General features: G+C 52.4%; 1 protein-coding gene across 1 annotated transcript in view; it reads left to right on the top strand.

Moving 5' to 3' along the window:
- SHB (SH2 domain containing adaptor protein B) overlaps window positions 1-20,087 on the top strand; it is a 124,277-nt gene that overhangs the window by 95,646 nt on the left and 8,544 nt on the right. Inside the window, exon 5 of the mRNA XM_081150972.1 lies at window positions 3,877-3,996. Within this exon, the coding sequence (XP_081007098.1) occupies window positions 3,877-3,996 (120 nt within the window). The remainder of the gene's footprint in view (window positions 1-3,876; window positions 3,997-20,087) is intronic.

Raw genomic sequence — 20,087 nt, forward strand, 5'->3', positions numbered from 1 at the left:
AAAAAAAACCACAACTTCTTAAAAGTAAATAAATAAATGAAATATAGCTCCCACTCCTGTTGGGACCATAAGTTCCCTGAGGGCAGAAACTTGTTTGGGTCACCACTGTTTCCTCAGTGTGTAGAACACTGCCTGGCACAAAATAGGTGCCCAATAAATAGCTGTCTGATGAATGGACAAAGTCCCCATAGAGCTGCCGGCACTTTCTCTCTCCTTTTCGTCACCTCCCCTTCTCTCTCACCCACTACAGTTTGCTTCCCTTTCCTTCCCAGGTCACCAGGTGACCTCCTGTCCTCCATGGCAGTCAGCAGAGTAGACGGCTCCCTCCTTCACACACACACTGCTCTGGGTTTTTCTCCTGCCTCCCTGGCTGCTGGCTCCTCACCTCAGCTTGGCCTGAAGGATGGACTGTCCCGGGCTCAGTTTCCAACCACATACTCTCCCTGGGCTGTCTCCTTAGAATCCTGGTGGTGATTCACCGGTGCACGTCCCCAGCCCACACTTCTCCCAGAACGCCCGACTCCCACATCTAGCTGCCTTCTTGGCATCTCCACATGGCTGACGAATGGGCATCTCAAATTTAACGTGTTCAGATCTGGGCTCCTAATCTGCTCCTAGACACTCAGCTCTTCCCCCAGCTTCCCCACCTCGGTAAACAGCACTACGTCTACCTTGTTGCTCAAGCCACAAACTTGGAGTCATCTTCAGTCCTCTTTTTTTGCCTTACATCTAAACCATTAGTAAGTTCTGCCAATTATCCATCCACAATACAGCCCAAATCTGTTCATTCCTCTCACCTCTGCGTCTGGACCACTGTGGAAGCTTCCTAACTTGTATCCTGCTTCATTTCCCCTCTGGCCCCTCTTCAGGGCAGTCCGGTTGACCTTTTGTAAGATCATCCAGAGCGAGTGACATGTCGTTTTAAAACTCTCATTGCCCTCCACTATGCTTAGAATGAAATCAGACTTCTTCCCTTGGCCCACAAGGCCTCAGGGAACCGGGCCCTACCTCCCACTCTACCCTGGTCTAGTACCACTTCCCAGGCTCACAGTGCCCGACCTTCCTTGCTGCGTCTCTGCTCCATGAGCACCCTGAGCTCATTCCTACTTCAGGACCTTTGCATTTGCTGGTTCCTCTGCAGAGTATGTTTTCTTTAACTCTTCACCTGATTGGCTCCTACTCACCATGCGGAGTCTCGGGTCAGAAGTCATCTTCTTGGAAGCCTCCTGCATTCTAAAGTAGGCTTGGCCACCCCACCCCCACCCCCAGGTCATTACCTTATCACAAACCCAGTATTCCTGCATAGCACTTGTTATCTGAAATCATTTCCTGAATCTGTTTGCTGGTTCTCCATCTCCCTGTATAGGCCCTATGAGATCAAGAATGGAGTCAGTAGTGAGTAAATATTGGACAAGCTAATGGCTATTGGATGGGCTGGATGGCGATGGTTGAATCTTAGTCCCCATGTTGGACCTGATGGGCCAGCTCCACTGAGTCCAGCACATCCCTGCGATGTCCTCCTGCCTAGATTCGCTTTTGGGTCCAGGCAGAGTCTGCTTGGGGCCAGCATTTGGCTCCAGCTCCCACAAGATCACCCAGGCCCATCCTCTCTCCTGGCCAGTGGCTTCCCCCTCAGTGTCCTTTGGCCCTTCTCTCCTTTGATAATCCACTGTGGTCACTGCCTTTCTCTCATTTGGAGGAGCTGGAGCAGCCCAGGGGGGAACTAGCAGCTTATCCTGTTGACCCCCCAGTGATTGCCCTTAACGAGGACCCAGAGCCCCCCGGGAGGCCCAACTGCCACCACCTTCCTAGAGCCCACTTGCTCCTGTGCTCAAGGGCGGGCAAGAGGCAGCCCTTCCCTGAAGGCCACTTCCAGGCCTTTCCCTGAGGACACCTCTGCTTCATATGGCTGGAACTTGTTCTCCTAATAAAACAGTGATTTTTGTCAGCTCACTGGGGTATCTTACACAGGTGAAATCTCCCAGAAAACAATCTTACCCGATCTGTTAACTGTTGTTTCTAGTCAGCGCCATCCTTTCTGTTTCTCCCAATTACAGTCCTGTGTCCTTTCTGAAGCTCACCTGAGCCTTCACGCCTCTGGAAGTGCCTCTGCAGCCCCTGCAGCCCCCAACTTCATGTCCCTCTTCATTTCTGTGCAGGTTTAGAAAGAAAGGCGGGTCTGTGGTCCGCATGCTTCCCTACTTTTTCCCTTGGCCAGTCTCCCCTACAGGTGTTCAGCCCCAGGGCTGACCTGTGAGAGGTCACTTCCTGGGCGGGCGGTCAGCGACTCGGTCACCTACTCGTTGGACAGGAACACTCACACCTACTCTCCAGCCCTTGCTTTCCTAAAGCTGGTTGGGTTTTTCTTGTCTATAACCACATCACCACCCCCACTGCTAGCTGTCGAGAGCACTGCCTTGCGAATGGCAGGAAGTGAAACGGTGAAAGGCAGTGAGTGTGAGTGCAGTGTGTTTCTCTAAGAGAATGTCCATAACTGAACTCTCAGGGCTGCCGACAGGGCAGGACCGGGAGGCAGCATCCCCGCTCACACCTGGGAATTTAAAATGCAGCCTCCGGCACAGGCAACAGCCTGAAATATGATCGTTGGGGAAGTTGGCCGTGTGGAAGTTCAGCCTCGTTTTGCTAATGCTCGTAGCTGCCATTCATTGAAACTCACCCCCTCCCAGACTCTGCATAAGCCCTTTTATGCATCACCCCATTTAATCTTCAACCCCAAAACGGGTGGAAGGGATCCTAATTTGATAGAGAACCAAGGCTCAGCCAGGTTAAGCCACTTGTCCCAGACCACCTGGCTGGACAGTGACCGAACCCCATGATCCAGCCTCTGGTTCCCTTCCTCACCCCGTCTCTCACCACCTGCCTTCAGAGACTGTAATGTAAACAGAAATGTGTCCTGAGTGTACCCATCTTAGGATCTTCGCTCTTCCACTGGATTTTTACCTTCAGCCTTTCCATTCTCAACAATTACTCTTCCCCTTTTGTTCTGCATTTGGGGGCCTTAGGCCATCAGCCACTGCACCCCTCCTCCTGATCCTGCTGCTCCTTCTGATTCTGTCCCAAAGCAGTGATGCTGGATTCCCACATGCCCAGTCGATGCCAGATTCACTCCACAGGAGCATTGGGGTGACCACCCTTTTGAGTGACAAGCACTGCTCACTTGTCCTACAGATGTCACAGAGTCAACACACATCATTCTTGTCAATACCCTCTGATGGCTTCGGTGTCACTCAGACGGAGAAAGTCAGAATCCTCACATTGCACACTAGGCCCCCAGACCCGGCCCTGACTCATGACCTCTTGGTCCTCACTGCCGACCCCTGCCCCTTGCCTCACTCCACAATGACCTCCTTGCTGTTTCCAAAACTCAGCAGACACTTCTGCCTCGGGCCTCTGCCTTTGCTTCCTGTCCCTCTGCCAGGATGCTCTTTTCCAGCCGATGTCCTTCAGGGCTTCCTCCATCACCTCCTTCAGGTCCACACTGAAATGTCACTCTCTCCTGGAAGGCTTCCCTGGCCACTGCTTAAATTAGCAGCCTCGACTGAGGGCTCCAGACCCCGAAGCCCGAAGCCCAGCGTCATCTCCTCTGTAGCCCCTGACTAGAATGTCAGCTTCATGAGGGAGGCGACTGTGGGTTTGTTCACTGTTCTCTCCCCAGGATCTGGCAGGCAGCAGGCACTCTGTAAATACCTACTGAATAGCTGGACGTGCGTGCACACACTCATCTGCTTCATACCAAGGAGGCCTAGGGCGTGACAGCTGCCCTTCAAGGGGGCTGAGCCTCCTCACAGAGGAGATTTCACGGTGTCAGCTGTGGGAGTCCTGTCCTAGAGTTCTGACCCTCTCTCTTCTCCCCAGATGGTATCATGGAGCCATCACCAGGGGGGATGCGGAGAACCTGCTGCGACTGTGCAAGGAGTGCAGCTACCTTGTCCGGAACAGTCAGACCAGCAAGCATGACTACTCCCTGTCCCTGAAGTGAGTACAGCCCTATCACCCCCAAGCCCTCCTCAGCAGCCGCAAGCACAGCTCGAATGTCTGGCAGAAAGACCCTCCGGCGTCCCCCCGGGAAACTTGCCAGCACGAGTTATTTCAAGCCTGGGTTTTTCAATTTGATCTTACTCTCCTGGGATACAGAGGGGTCTTTATGTTGTGTTTCTGCCTCCCCAGAAGAGGAGGGGCCTCTTCCTAGGATTTATATTAAATAACCAAGAATAGCTTTCACATCTGCTGTGAGCCAGAGACTGTATGAAGCTCATAAGATACGTAGTCTCTCTCAAACCTCACCACAACCCTTTGATGAAAAACATATTGTCCCCATTTTGCAGGTAAGGAAATTGAGGCACAGAAAGGGGCCATGGCTGGCCTAAAGGGTAGGGTCAGGACTCAGACCAGCTGTTTGGCTCTTCAGTACACCCCACTGCTGCTGTAAGAATGACCTTTTCTTATGTCTGTGTCGCTCTTGGTACAGGTCTGATTTCTAGGTATTTCACAAAGGTTGTGTGGAACGCTGGGAAGAGCTGGGAAGAATTCTGGTGGTGGCATCTGTGGCTGCTTTGTAAACTGTCAAGTCTTTGTGTAAAACTGTCAGTGCCCACAAGGCATTGTTGTCAGATTAGGCAGCCCCAACATAAACAAGACTTTTTTGGTTGAGTGATTCATCAGTCAGTGCTATCATTAGATGAGACCCAACAGATTGTATAAAACCCATTGTACAGATAGGAAAACTGAGGCAGAGAGTTAGTAACAGAACTGGGGTATAAAAACCCAGGTTCTTCAGCCAGCACAGACCACCAGGAACAGTGAAGTCCTCTCTGCTTCCCTCCTGCTCTCTTCACCGGTATTGGAGGCCGTGTGGTGGAGAGAGGGCTGCTGGCTATGTGCAGGCCAACCATGTAGACACCCTAAGATCAGTGAAGCCAAGGAAGGAGAGACTGGTCTATGCTCTCTGCTCAGAACCAACCCCACCTGGTCTGCTGGGCTCTGCTCTGTGAGGGAGAGTGACACACTGCAGAGCCGTTTGGGCAGGATACAGAGGCACTCCCTAGAATTCCATCTGGAGAAGGGAAGATGTGTTGAGACATGGTGGGAACCATAGATCTTTCAAGGACCATCAGGGCGCAGTAGGAGCAGATGTGGTCTGGGTCCCCACATGGGGGGTTATGGGCGGGCAGATTCTAGCTCAGTGAGAAGAAACGTTTTCTAACAGTCAGAGCTGATCAAGAATTAGACCAATCTAACGCTGACTTAATAGGTAGTGAGCGTCTCATCATGGAGATGTGCACCAGGTGTTGGATGGCCACCTTTCAGGAAGGACATGGAGGGGATTTCTAACCAGCTGGGAAAGTGCTCAGGACAAATGGCACCTGTATACTTAATTGTCCACCCTCAGACCCAGCAGCTTAAAGAATCCATTCAGTGATCACAGCTGAGGAAAATTCAATAAGCTAAACAGCAACTGGGCTGGGATGCTGGGCTGTAGGCTGCCAAAGCCAGGAGAGGGTGGTCAGTGGAGGGACAAGAGCCAGGTACACACCACTGGCCATGTTGGTCATAGTTGGTCCTCAACTATTCACTGTTCCATGCATCCCCTCTCCCTCCCTCACTGTCGTGGTAACCTAGCAACCCTGGTGTCCATGAGTGATGCTTTCAGATCTCCACAGTCCCATCTCAAGGTGAATTGTGCTCTTCTGGGGTAGGAGAGATAAAGGAAGCCAGTAATATCAAAGGTGTGGCCTCCTTGGGGCCACCCTTCTCTGCTGACCCAGGGCTTCCTGCCCACCCCTTGGGCTTCCTCTGTGAAGCAGCCATCACCCTGGGAGCCTCTGAGCTCCTCAGGGGATCTCATTCCTCCTCTTATCCCATTGTCTGGGGCCTGGCCAGAGGGGCCTTCCCAAGAGGACTGAGTGAATGCACCAGAGAGGAGGGGATGGCATGCCCCATGCTAGGCCTACCTGTTCCTCCGTGAGGGCCAGGTAGTAGGACCCGTCTCGAGGGATGGACAGCACCTTGACTTTTCCTTGCAGTAACAAGCTTGTAGTCCATGGGCTGGGCTGGGTGCAGGGAGAAAGCGGGGGACAAGCTGCCCCACTCCCTGGCCTTGTGGGCTTGGCAGTCATGTCACCTTTCTGAGCCTCAGTATCCTCATCTGTGCCTGGGTGGAGGGGGCTAGCAATATTCTCACAGACAGAAAGCACCTCCAGCCCAACGAGTGCAGTGTAAACATTATTTACTTTATCCCCACCCTGCCCCTGCTTTCCCAGGTCAGCCCTGCAGTTTCTTTGAAGGCCATTCTCAAGAGCCACAGAAGGGACCTATTGCCCAGCATCCTGGACAGCAGTCCTGTCCTGCCACTTATTGTTCACTGTGTGACCTTGGTTGAGTTCCTTCCCTCTGGGGCACAGGATCCACGTCTGCCCAGAGTGAGACAGACTTTGATGGTTGCTGAGACACCTTCACCTCTGACGCTGAGGTGTCTCTGACTCCCCAGATTTCCCCTGTGTGTGGGCTGAGCCACTGGCCAGGGGAGGAGGGGGAGGAGGTTGAGGGCCTGAGATAAGAACACTCTGCGTCAGGCCCAGTTTGGATGACTGGTCTCTGTCCACAGATGCTGGGAGAGGAGGGTTTAGTTTTGCATGTTTGTCTAGAGCTATTAGATTCCAAAGGCCAGAGGGGTAGTCTCGCCTGCTCAGCTTTCCCTTGAGGAAGCCCAAAATTGGGGAAGTGAGCAAGGCCATCCCAGGGCTGGGTGGGCAGCTGGTTAAGGGAAGGGGGGCTTGCTTCCTAAAGAAGCCCCAATTCCTGATGACCAGTTTGTCTGCCAGCCAGTGAGCAACACCTGGCCTTAATCACCTGGACCACCAGTGGAACTGGGACTAAACATCCCGGCTGCCGGAGGCAAGTGCCAGCTTTGGCAGGCACAGTGAGGCGTGAGGGCTGTCAGATTCCCAAGGCCTGCCTGGCCGGTGCAGGGTGGGGAGTGGCATTCCATGCACAGTGTTGGCAGGAGTGTGATGCAAATTCACATCGGAATTCCAGCTGTTTTCTTATAAACCTTAGGTCCTGCCATGAGAGTATTCTAGAGTGGAGAAACAACTTGGGGGAGTCTAGCCTCAGAGGACAGGGCCTCCACCCTTTCCGTCCTCTCGGCAGATGGTTATGAGAACCTTTTGTACCAGGCTCTGGACAAGGCCGCAGAGTAAGAGCTGAGGTGAGAACGGCCCTGCCCAGGCTGCAGAGCTCACAGTCTGGCCTGTGCATCCCAGGCCATGATGCACACAGTTCTGCACAGAGGGCCTTGCACGGGGATAAGCTTTCCCTGCCACAGAGGGTCAGGAGGAAGCTACAGGGAGGAGGTGCGCTTGAACCTTAAGAGAGGGCAGGTATTCCCCAGGTGGTGGGGACAGCGCAGGCAAAGCCCCAGATGTGCAGAAGAGCCTTGTGAGGAGTTGAGACTCGATTCTTAGTGATGAGGCCACTGAAGAGCAGGGTCCACTCTCAGGCACTTGCCCTGGGCTTAAACCCTACTTCTGCCCGACCCAGTCTCCCTGCATGTCTGCGGCACCTTACATGGTAGAGGCCTGTGCTTTTGCTCTGGGATGGGCCCACGGGATGGCCCCACAGGCTGGTGAGGGCCAAGGTCACAGCCTCTTCCTCACCACAGGGTAGAGGCAGTGGAACGACCTTGCTAAGGCTGGAGCAGAGGCAGCAGATTCCCACCGCCTTCTAAGCATTCCTTATACAGGTCAGAAGGTCATCAGATGTCAAACTTGGAAGTGACCTGAGAGGCCCACCTAGTCCAATCCCTTTGCTTCCTGGGTGGGGAGACTGAAACCCATAGAGGTCTCACGATTGACCGAAGCCTTCCCAGCTGGCAGTTGAACACACTGACAAGTAGAGATGGCAACTGCTTCCCACTGGGGACTGGACAGATCCCTGCACCAGCCCAAGACGGCACCTGCATTGCCCACCCATTGCCTCTCGGTTCTCTCTGTGGCGGACACCCCTCCTCCACCCTGACCTGTGGAGCAACCTTACTGAGATCCTGACTAATGGCCTTTGAACACTGCATTTATCCCCTCCCCTCTGCAAAACTCTCCCTCTTCCCCACCTACAGCCTGGCTTGACCAAGCACAGGCCCTTAGGGCGCCCTCTCAGCTACCGACAGACACGGTGGCCCTGACACCAACCACTGACCCCCTGCGTATACTCAACGCAGCCTCTGGAAGCAAAGGATTGAGCCTTTAGAAATTGGCACGAAAACATCACACTCTAACAGTTTCCTGTCTGGAAAGGCAGGCAGTGGGAAAAAGAGATGAAAAGTCTTGAAAAATCTCATTAAAAGAGTTCTTTAGGCATTTTGGACTATGAATGGCTTTTTGCAAGTTCTAGTTCCATGAGTTTTTGCAAAGGAATCTGGACAAGATGAGGGAAACAGGACTTCAAAGCTGGAGGGCTTGCAGCTGGGGGGCAGGGAGCAGGATGAGTGCCAGGGCCTCCCTCCCTGTGTGCGGGGCGGCTTCTGCCTGCGTTGGGCCCCTGCCTGGGAGACAGAGCAGCACTTCTTAGGCTTCTTCAGGGTGCTACTTCTCCTTTGACAGGAGCCCAGCCTCACCTCTCTTTAGGCAGTGAGAGTCCCAACCCCAGTGGGGGAAATGGCCCTCAATAGAAGGGCCATCTGCTTTCAAATCCCCAAAAATAAAGTGTACAACATTCTTGCAAATGTGGCCCAGATTCTAACCTCAGGAGATGGCTTCTGGGGTCTGGCCTGTTTCCATCAGGGTGCAACTCAGACTTGACTATTCCAGAACCTTCCTCAGCCCCCATAAGCTCTGCCCCATTCAGTGTCACTTATTTCCTGAGCTCCAACCCTCTGGGAGTTCATAGCCGGAGGGGAGAAGATATTTACACCTGTAACTCATATACAGACAGTCTCTGACTTAGAAAGGTTTGACTTACCGTTTTTTTATTTTACGATCCTGTGAAAGCGATTTACATTCAGTAGAAACCATACCTCAGATTCTGAGTTTTTATCTCTTCTCAGGCCAGCAACACGTGGTACGATACTGTCTTGTGCTGGACAGCAGCTGTGAGCTGCAGCTCCTAGTCAGGCCCTCAGCCACAAGGGTCAAGCACTGAATCTCACAGTGCATTATAAATGCATTTCCAACCTAACATACTTTCAACTTACGATGAGTTATCAGGACATAACTTCATCGTAAGTCAAGGAGCAACGTGTTTAGAGCTACCCAAGGCTGTAGGTGCTCAGGGCCGTGACAGAGGGAAGGACCCGAAGAGGGGGTATGGGAAGGATGAACAGGGCTTAGACCTGGGGACAGGGCAGAGTGGGCAGCCTGGGCAGAGGGAATGGCACAGAGGCAGGGAAGTACAGAGCTTGTGCAAAAGCAACAAATAACACTTCAGTGGGAGCCAAGGAAAGGTACAGTCCCAGTCACCAGGCTGAGGAATTGGGGCTCTAACCAGTAGGGCAGGGGCCATCCTGAAGGTTTTGAGCAGGGTGTAGTCATGTCCTCTGAGCTGTATTCTAGAACCTTCAGTGACCCTGGGTGCACCATGAGTCCTGTTGAGGAAGGGGCATCGCTTCTGCCCCCATGTGTGCACAAATATGCCAAGAGGCTGGGAGGCGGGCAGGCATTCCAGGGGGAGATCCAGGGCAGCCCATTTCAAGATGTAGAGGTAAAAAGTTTGGGCTCTGCATTCAGAGACACCTGGGTTCAAATCCTGGCCTCATCTTTGACCTGCTGTGTAATGTTGGGCAAGTGACTATACCTCCCTGATCATCACCTGGAAAACTGTGTAGGCCACTCTCCTAAAGCTGTTGTAAGAAGTATAGTCGGCCCTCTGTATCTGTGGGTTCCACATCCATGGATTCAACCAACTACAGGTAGAAAATATTCGGGGAGGGGGAGATGTTACATTGCTGCCGACGTACACTGTGTAGTCAGGCCTAAGCTGATGTCTGTACTGATCGTGTAGACTTTCTTTTCTTATCATTACTCCCTAAACAATATGGTATAACAACTATTTACATAGCATTACATTGTATTAGGTAGTATAAGTAATTTAGAGATGATTTAAAGTATATGGGAGGATGTGGGTAGGCTATATGCAAATACTATACTGTTGTATTTTGCTATCCAAGGGGAGTCCTGGAACCAGTCCCCCACAGATACCTAGGGATGGATGACCTAGAGATAATGCAGCTCGGCAGGTATGTCCTGCCCATGGCCCACAGCAGGTGCTCAGTATATACTGATCTCTGCTTCTCCCAACTTTCCCAGAGCTGTTAGAAATTGCCGTGGAGGTGGCAGAGTGCAGAGAGTGCTAGGCCTGGTCAGAAGCTCTGGGGGTGCCTCCAGGCTGCATCTGCACCTGGATGACTGCAAGTGTCTTCTCCCCGTGCCCATAGAATAACAGTCTGGGGTTCGATAAGTACATTTGCTGGCAGGTTAAGGGCTCCACGGTTAGGGGGAGGTGCCTTTCCCCTAGGTCCCAAGGATGGTGAGAAGGCCCCATCTCCTTCTCCAAGGAGGGGAGGAGGGGTTGGGACAATTTATCGGACTTGATTAAAGACACCTGGCTGGTTCTTGCTTGGAGCTACGGGCTTGTGCTGACTGCTGGGCAGTCAGTCTTTACCAAAAAATGCCTCCTGGGACTGCAGTGGAGGGTGGTGGGTATAGCTGGGGTCGGGTGGAGCTGAGGGCTGCACGCTGGGGGCACATTTCTGTTAAAGCTGTTTTTCTTTCTCTCCCCTCATTGATTTATATAGTAAAGGAGAGAGTTTTCAAACAGTAGGCATGTCTGGGTCTGGGCAGGCAGGCAAGTGATTAATCTTAGTTTGTTGCTGCTGACAGCCAGGAGCAAGGCATAATAAAGGTTTACAGGGTGGGGAGGGGGTGGGGAGTGAGGAAAGGCTGCTCACCCTTCGTCCATCAGCAGGGAGCACAGACTTAGCTTCCCTCTGCCATCTAAGTACCTGCGTTGGGTCAACATCCAAGGCTCCACACACTTGGCTTCATGGTGGCTGCCCACTCCTATAGGTGAGCCCCCAGGTGGTCCCTCAGACCAAACAGGGCCTCCCAGCTGCTGTGGGGTTCCCTGCACCGGATGACCTCCAGCCCCAGAATGCCTGGACTTCCATCATCAGTCATCCTTTCCCTGGCTCTACCCCTGAGACCAAGGCTTCTAGGAAGGCAGGGGTGTGCAGCCAGGGCAGGGCCTCGCTCTGAGGAGAGGGGGCCCTGGGCTCCTGGTCGACTGTCCCCCTGACCCTCTGACTCTGTGCCTCTCTGAGCTGCCAGGTGGGTATGAGGACTGGAGGAGGAGGAAATTCCAAAAAAGTAAAGAGCTCTGATGGCTCAGGTAGACTGGCACAGGGATAGTTGACTTTGACCCCAGGCAGACAGTAATAGCAGGAGGTGGGAGGAGACTTACTGGTGAGAGTGGTCAGCCCTGCATGTGGGGGGAGAGGGGCTTTGACATGGTGCTTAGAGAACGAGGAGAATTGAGGCAGTAGGGGGTGGGCATAGTGAGGAGCTGCCCACGCTGAGGAAACAGCAGCCCAAGAGGAGAGAAAGCATCCTACTTTCACATGTATCCTGCCACCAGCATCCTCCCCTTCCCCCATCCCTGGGCTGGAGGCAGCTCTGTGCGGCAGAAGACACGGGCTCTGAATCAGTCTGGCTTGGGCTCTTGAACCCTAGCTCTGCCACTTACTAGTAGAGTGGTCTTGGACAAAGGGAGTTAATATCTCTGAGCCTCAGTTTATCATCTATAAAATGGGTTTTACAGATGTACCGATGAAGGGGCAGTGTATGTGAAGTGCTTAACATGTGCCTGGCATGCAGTAAGTGCTCAATCAGTGAGTGAGTGGTAGCTCACTGTCTGTTATAGACTTTGGAGAGCCACAGCTTGAGGAGAGAGCTCTGTGTGCTCCAGAGCCTTGCAGATTGTGTAGGTCTGACCTAGAAGTCTCCTTGCCCACATCCACTCCCCGTTGTGGTGATGGGATTTTGGAGTTTATGCAGGCTGCAACTCGAGAAAATCCTACATCACTGTGACTGAGAGTCTGAGTGATGCAGAGCTAGAGTCAAATCCAGGCTGCCCTCTTCCTGGCTTTGTGACCTTGAGTAAGTCACTTAACCTCTCTGATCTCCCAATTCCTCATGAGTAGCTGGAGAGGATGACCACCTCAGCAGGCATTCCTTGTTGTCCTTCTCACTGTCCTGCTGCCCCTCTAGCTCTGCCTCCGTGTCTTCAGACATGAGTTGAATACTCATTCTCACAAGAATTTGACGTGGTCTCCTCCTTAGCTGATGGGGAAGCTTTTTTTTTTTTTTTTTTTTGCAAGCCAGAGTAACAGCTCTGATACACTGATTTGAGGAACAGAAAGGGACCTTTTAGATCACCTAGTTCAGTGCTCTGTGCAGGTGGAGAAACTGAAGCCCAAAAAGGGGAGGAAGCTTGCCCACCTCCTGGCTTCCCAGCCAGGCCCTGTTTTCTGGCAGCATTTGAGTCAGCCTGATGAGGCAAGGGGGCAAGGGTCCACATCTTTGTTGTCACTGCATGGAGGGTTTCACGTCCTTTTGGGGCTGATGGAGGAAAAATGAACTTTCTGTTCAATGAGTGTGCGGCGTGTTTTCTCCTTCTAAAGGGTTTAAAGGAAATGCTGAAATTAGGAGCTGCAGCTGTAGGCAAAACAGAGGCTGCTCGAACACTCTTTGCAAGGGACTCAACAGAAACAGTGAACTTCAGAAGGTGCAGGATCCTGCCTTGCAGGATGAAAGGGCTCGCCACCGAGAGATGCCGTGAGGAATAATAGATGACTTTCCCTGTAGTCACAATTACTGAGAAATATCCCTGCCAGTGGTAAAGCGTTTTCAAGGATGGTGCCCTCGCCATTAACGCGAGGACTCCATGCCCAGTGCTTTTGTGATTCTGGAGTGGTGGGCGGGGGAGTGTGGAAAGAGATCAGGGTTCAAATCCTGGCTCCACCTCTGACTGGCTGTGGGGCCCCAGACCAGTCATAGGCCCCTTCCCTTCTGAGGGGCAGCCACGATTTGGGGGGGAATGCCCCACTGTAGTTGCAGTTTGCAGAGCTGTGGGAGCCTGGGTTCAGGCTGCTGAGATGTTTAGTGAGATGACTCACATCAGGGCATCTGGCATGGTTGCTGGTGCTTATAAATAGCAAGCTCTCCCACTGTAATAGGATGTGGTGAGAAGGGTGGGAACTATACCTTATTTTCAGTTATGGAATCTGGGGCTCACACTGTCACAGCAAGTGAGTGCAGAGCTGGGATTTTAACGCAGCCCAGTGCCCTCCTTCTGTCCTCTGGAGCCCCTCCGAGCAGAACCACTCCCACCCTTCCTCTCCACAGAGTCTGAGAAGCCCGGTCAGGGCCCAAGCAGATACCTGGATGGTGGGGTCCCAGGGCCGAAGCCAGGTGTTCTGAGCAGGACCTGGGCCACAAGCCCATCGCCAGGCATTTCTCTGTCACCTGTCCCAGGGCAGTGGTGACATGTAAAAGGCCAGAGATCCTAAAGCCCCTTCCCTCAGCTTGTTGGAGTCTGAAAGCATGGAGCTCTCTGTGTCTGGCTCTGAAGTGACCGTGTTGGGATGAGTGACCCAACTGCGGGTGTCACTTTCCTCTGTGGGCCCTGCCTTCAAGCAGCAGAAGCTGAGAGCATCTCAGGATCTGGTGGCAGAACGAGAGGCTGAAGCAACTCAGGAGGGACAGCAGTGGCCTCCACAGCTGGCCAGACAGAGGTTTTCAGAAGCCCCGTCTGACTGTGGGTCAGGAGGGAAGGACTGGCTGCCGAGGAGGGTGTTCCAGTTCCTTGAAGGGCCAGGCAGTGGCAGGAGAAAGGAGAACATGTCGTGGTGGGACTGGTTAGGATGAGAAAGCGAGGACCTGTCCAGATTTCTGAATGGCTGGGTCAGCGGCAGTGTTGCCAGCTACAGCATGGACCTGAATGGTCAGTTCTGAAAAGACCCAGAAAAACACGTTCCCCTAGCTCAGCTGCCCTCCCACCCCTGCCCCAAGTCCAGAGGCAAAAGGCGCCCGCATCTCGCTGCCAGCCCGCTCTCCAGAGCACCCGCCGCCCAGCAGTGTCAAGTGGGCCTGTGCAGGTGGACGGGAGTCTCCCTGTCCAACCCGCGGGGTCTCTTCCCTTCCCCCCTCCAAACCAGGCATTCAGTGTTGACTTTCGCTCCCCCGAGAGCTCCTGGGTCCCCTCCAGTGGCTGAGCCACCCTGATTACATTTCCAGCTGGTTTTTAATCATCTCCTATCAGCCGGCATAAATCTGCCTGTGTGGCTCGCCCGCCAGGAGCGGCATTCCAACTGCCCGTCCGTCGCCAGGAAACCTCTTGTGCCCTGGGACAGCTTCCTTTCCGAGGCACTGGGTGGTCTGTCCAAATGAGAAAAACATTTCTTTCCAATCACATTCCTAACATCTTGTTAATATGACTTATTTAATAATATTTTTGCAAAAGCCATCTGGGAATGGCTTGGTTGGGGACTTGGAGAGGGCATATGGGGTACTTCAGGGACAGGCCATGGCGACAGACACAGACCTTGTATCTGCCATCAGTGAAGGGGCAGCCACGTAGAGAAGGACTGGGGGGAACCAGAGCCTGAGTCCTGCTTCCACCGTCTGTGAGGGTCACCCAGCGAGTAGCTTCATGTCTCTGAGCCTCTCAGCCCCAAGGCTCAGGGACACTGTGGAAGTGAAAGTTCTTTGTAAACTCAGAGGCTCTAGGAATGCAGGTGGAGTTATTTGCAGAGCCTGTGTGCTTACCCCAGGAAAGCATCTGTCGTCTTATCTTGCTTAGTTAGAGCTGGGTAAATAACGCAAAGGCCCCCAGAGGAAACAGGATCAGCCCCCACCTAGAGGCATTTGGCAGGACTCCAAGCAACAGCTTCACCCAGCAAAATCCCCAGATGCAGGGTCGTTGTTCCCCTTTGGGCCCTAACAGCCAGAGGAGTCTTAAATCATCAGGGTTCAGACCCTGACTTTCAGGTGGAGAAACAGGCACAGGCAGGGTAAATGACCTTCCCAAGGTCCCTCGGCGAGTTGCTGGTGTAGCCCAGCTGCCTGGACTCTCATCCCAGGGTTATTACCTTTCTGAGACCTATAAGCACTGTATGTTTTGTCCCTCTTTATCCATAAATGTTCTTGATATTTGAGGCAGATTTAGAAAATTGTATATCAGATTTTATAGCACTTGTCTTTGTTCCCACAGTTGAGATGCTAAAGCTGTAAGAACGTTTTGCTATGTGTGTGTAACACTCACTCGTGCACACACTTCAGCTTGGCTGGAGCAGAGACCTCTCTGCTCTGGTTCTTAGTGACTCAGATCTGCCCAGTGAGCAGCCACCGTCTTCCTTCCAGCTGTGGGTGCTTTCTGCTGATTTTAATGATTTTTTTTTTTTAAAGATTACTTTCCCCAAGAGATATCAGAAACAATTGGGTTTGGCAAAGCCGGCTTATTATAAATGCTTTAATTAGAACCTTTTTCTTTTTTCCCCACTATTTTCCTTTTGAAAACCCACATGCTGCTCACAGCCCAGGCAGCTTGGGGACCAGCCTGCCACATTCTTAGCCCAGACTTTCAGGGCAGGGCTGAAAAACAAGTCCGCAGCATGGCTATCAGTGCTGGGTCCCTGTCATGCACCAGGCCTTCAGCCCAGTGGGGAGATGAAGGCAGATCAGACTTTCTTAGTCTGGGTAAGAGAAGTGCAGGTAGGTGAGTGCTGTGATGGAGGGAGGAAGCAAGTAAGTCTGTCTAGGGGTATCTTAGAAGGCTTCCTGAAGGAGGTGGCATTTTCATGGGGCCTTGGAGGATAGTAGTAATTTGGGGGGAAGTAACAGCAAGGTAGGATGGTTAAGTTTGGGTCAGAGGAGAGGTCTCTGCAATGTCCCCTCTCCCTATGGTCCCAACTTGAGGTTTTAGTTGTCCGCTCCACGTAAGCCCCCCATTGGCCCAGGTGACCAGTAATATTGTAGACAGAGACATGCCTTGTAAACTTCAAAGTCCCAGTCAGCTTTCTCAAGCTCCACATAGCACCCTCACTTTGTCCTCATGGAAAAGGGCTCAGAGAGGCAGGGAGACTTACCTGTAGTCTTGCTTACACTCTGCAGTCCCAGTCCTTCCTTTCCACAATTTCCTCCCACTGCCTGACTTGCCATAGAGCAGGCTGTGTGCCCATGATCTCCACCTGACACTAAAGGTGTATACCACACCCAGGCTGAACATAGCCTCCTGGGGAGACACACATTTGCATGGTGCCAGGTGGGCTCTTTGCAGTCCCCGGTACCTGGTGTTAGAAAGTGATTTGAACAGGCTTTTGCAGTGTGTGTCCTCTGAGGCAGTCAGAATTATGCCAGTGGTAATGATTAAAAACTCAGAGCAGTTCTGAGTTCTGACACAAATGGTGGTAAAACCACCAAGGCAGCAAATGCATGAGATGGCATGATCTGGGCACACCCAAATTTCCAGTTCACAGTCTCCAACTAATCCCATTTTGAGTTCAGATTTTCAGGCTAGAAAAATACTTTTCCTGTCCTGAATTGTTTCCATCTTAAACAAAGAAAAATCATCCATGAAAAATCTAAGGTTGACTGTTGGACTTCTGTGGGAGCTGCGCTTTTAAAAAGCAATCAGTTCCGAGAGTAACTTTTTGGAACTCAATTACTTGCAGCCACCCTGGAAAAAAATGATAATTAATGTGGTCAAACCCTAGCCAGATAATAAAATGAAAGCTTTGTTGTGTATCAAGCCAGAAATCAATTTCATTAGGGAGCAAAGAGCCAGAGATTTAATTTTGAGAAAATTCTCCACCCTGTGGACAGAGATTGTCAAGAAGCTGCCAGAATGAATGCCCAGCATGAGAGGATGCACCCTCCAGAACCTAGATTACTAAACGTTGAAGTGACCTTTCAAAATTGCATTTGCAGACCTTCCAAGTGTGGCCAAAGCCAGTGGGCTTTTGCTTCTTAATGTTCTCGGAATGGTGACCCCCTTTGGTTTTGATCAAGAGGTGAGTGTTATCTTTACCAGGTGACACTTGGACATCAATAAGATCCTGTCCTTTGGTACTTGGGAGGATGTGGAAGGGAAGGGTGGACTCAGGAGGTCAGCAGATACCAGAAAGGAGTTGAGCGAAGATTTGAGGTGTCCACATTGATGGTGGAGTCCTGTCCAGATGGGTGCTGATGGCCAAGCAGGACAGACCCACCAGGACGCTGTCCTCAGTGTGTGAGAGAGAGTGAGCAGCGGGAGCAACCAGGAAGGGAAGGGACAGGAGAGTCTGCCCTGTGAGGACCGCTGCAGAGAGAGCAGCAGCCTCAGGTCTGCTCCCCCTTCCATCTGCCAGTCTCTAAGGGGCCTTCCGGGGGAAGGAGCATCTGTGGCCTGCAGGGTCCAGAGCTCGGAGCTGGAGCTACCATCACGAAGCTGCATAAGTCACATTTCAGCTCAGAACGAGGAAGGGCTTTCCCATGGACAGAGCCACCCAAGGTTGGAAATGGTTGTGCTAGTGGAGAGTAAGTTCCCCAACGCTGGGAATAAGCAATAAAAGCCGGACACAATGTTGTGAATGTTACAGAGGAGTTTCCATCAGATAGAATCCAAATGGTGGTTCTCAAATGTGAATGTCCATCAGAATCTCTTGGAGAGCATAGTAAGAGCAGTTTCTGGTTCCAAAAAGGCCTAGGAGCCGCAGGCTTGACAAGTCCCCACAGACTCTGATGTGAGTATCTGGGGCACATTTGAAGAGACTATTTTTGAGTTACCTGCACTCTTCTTCCAGCCCTGGGACTAGGGGATGTCTGTAATGAAGGTGAGTCCTTCTGTGTAACATCTGTAGTCAGTAATTCCTTCCTCATCGTGTGGTATGAGTATCTTCTATGTGCCAAGCTTCAAAGGTTTGAGGTTTGTGGGACATTGATGGTCATCTCCTGTCCCTTCATTGTATACATGAGGACACAGGCCCAAGAGGGCAGGAGCCAGGGTGGGGCTAGGTTTCCAATGTCCTGTTCAGAGCTGTTTTCCCTTGCTTTCCATAGACTTTAGAGAACATCATAAACTGCTCCCCATTTCCTAGTGAAGAAACTGAGGCCCAGTCCCCAAGGACTGTTGGGAGTTTTTCCACTGAGAACCACCGTCATTCATGCGATTTGCAAAAGACGCTCAGCCAGGGTGTCTGGGTGGCTTACAGTCAACTGTATGCCTTTGAAATACCAGGGAGAACAGTATCCTCAGGTTAAATGCAGGGCCACTGAGCAGGGAGATGTGCTGTAACGCAGTTTGTAAAGGCCCCTCTGGATGTCCCTTTTTTATTTACTTATTTATTTATTTATTTTCTAAGTAAAACTGTAAGTTGGATCAGGTGCTTTGTGCGTGAGCCCCCTACCTTGCTGTGCTAATATATGCCCTGGGTCAGTTAGCAGGGAAGCCCCCTCTGGGGCAGGAGCTGGCAGGGAGGATAGTAAGGTGCTTGCACACCGTGCTTTAAGGATCAGGATGGTAAATGAGGGGATTGCGGCTTCCTTCCCCCTCCCTGCACACCTACCCTCATCCCAGCCTCTACCTTGTCACACCCGTCCTGCTGACTGGGAGCACAGCAGTGAGGTGGGGGCACTCTGGCCCCTGATTCACTGGGGAATTGGAGCAGACTCCACCCCCTGGGCCTCAGTGTCACCTGTAAAATGAGGACAGGGAACCAGATAGTCTCCAAAGCCTCTGCTTAGTGTCTTGCCTCCCTCAGAAATGTTGAATACAGAGCAATACACACAGTAGGCCCTTAATAAACGCCACAGACCATCTGTGACCAGTATATTTTAGGCCAACAACCTCTTCCCTCCTCCTTTCCGATCTGTTCTCGTGTAGACCCCCTTGTGTAACAGTGTGCTCCCGAGTGTCTGCAGTACTCTGCTTGATCACAGGGAGCAAATGATCGCAGGGAGTAAACACCTTGCCCACTGTCCCCCGGCAACAGAGCTGGGGCCAGACCCCAGGCCTCCCGCTCCAGCCAGGCAGGCCGCCCAGCTGGAGGCGGTGGTCCTGCAGCCAGGAGGCTGCCTGGCCATTCGTGGCTTCTGGGCTGCCAACAAGGCCCTGAACAACAGACCAGACAGACGGGCAGATACGCCCGGTGCTCAGCCTGGGCAGCAAAGCCAGCAAGACAAACCAGATGGGCAGCAACTTGTATGCAGGCTCCTGCAGAGCGGCAGAGTGGGGAGGGGACGAAGCCATGTCAGAGCCCCGAGCCTCGGCACCTGCCCGACATGCTCCGATACCCACCACCCCAGACCTCAGGACAGCCCTTATGGGCAGGTGGTGAACACTTACACAATGAGGAAACTGAGGCACAGCTCACAAGTGGCAAGGTATCAGACTGGACCTGGGTCACCCTGGGGGTGGTTCCTTTACCTTCATGTCCTTTGGAGCTGTCCTGCCTTCCTTGCCCAGGAGTGCCCCTGTTATCTCACTCCCAGCCTCGTCAGGGTTCACCTCAGGTTTCAGCTCCCCTTTGCCTGTAAAAGCCATTGTGCCCTCCAAGTCCTCTTCTTGGCAGCTGATGCTCACCCCCACGGCATGTTCCCCCCATCTGCTGGTTGGGGGTGGGGTGGGGTGTTGGTCCTTGGGAACAGCCTGGAACACTTTGCAACTAAGCTGTTTGGCAAATTCTGTGTTGGGTCATAAGCCCTGAAATAAGTAGCTGGGTGACCCAGCCTTTTTCGAGTGTTTGCACTTCCTTCACATGGAAGGTCTCACCCCTCACAGCTACTGTGAGGGTGGACTCTTGTCATTCCCATTTCATAGATAGAGTTGAGGCACTGGCAACTGGTGAGGGGTGTGGCTTTATTCTTGGCACTACTGGAATGGGGGCTGGGTTCCTCTTTGCTCTGGGGGCTGTGTATGCATAGTAGCTGTTTAGCAGCATCCCTGGCTTCCAGACATTGCCCAGTATCCCCAGGAGAGGGGTAAACTTGCCCTGGTTGAGAACCACTGCTCCCAGGAGAGTATGGGCTGAGAGGGACTTG

Source organism: Miniopterus schreibersii (assembly GCF_964146895.1).
Source record: "Miniopterus schreibersii genome assembly, chromosome: 11".
Taxonomy (NCBI): domain Eukaryota; kingdom Metazoa; phylum Chordata; class Mammalia; order Chiroptera; family Miniopteridae; genus Miniopterus; species Miniopterus schreibersii.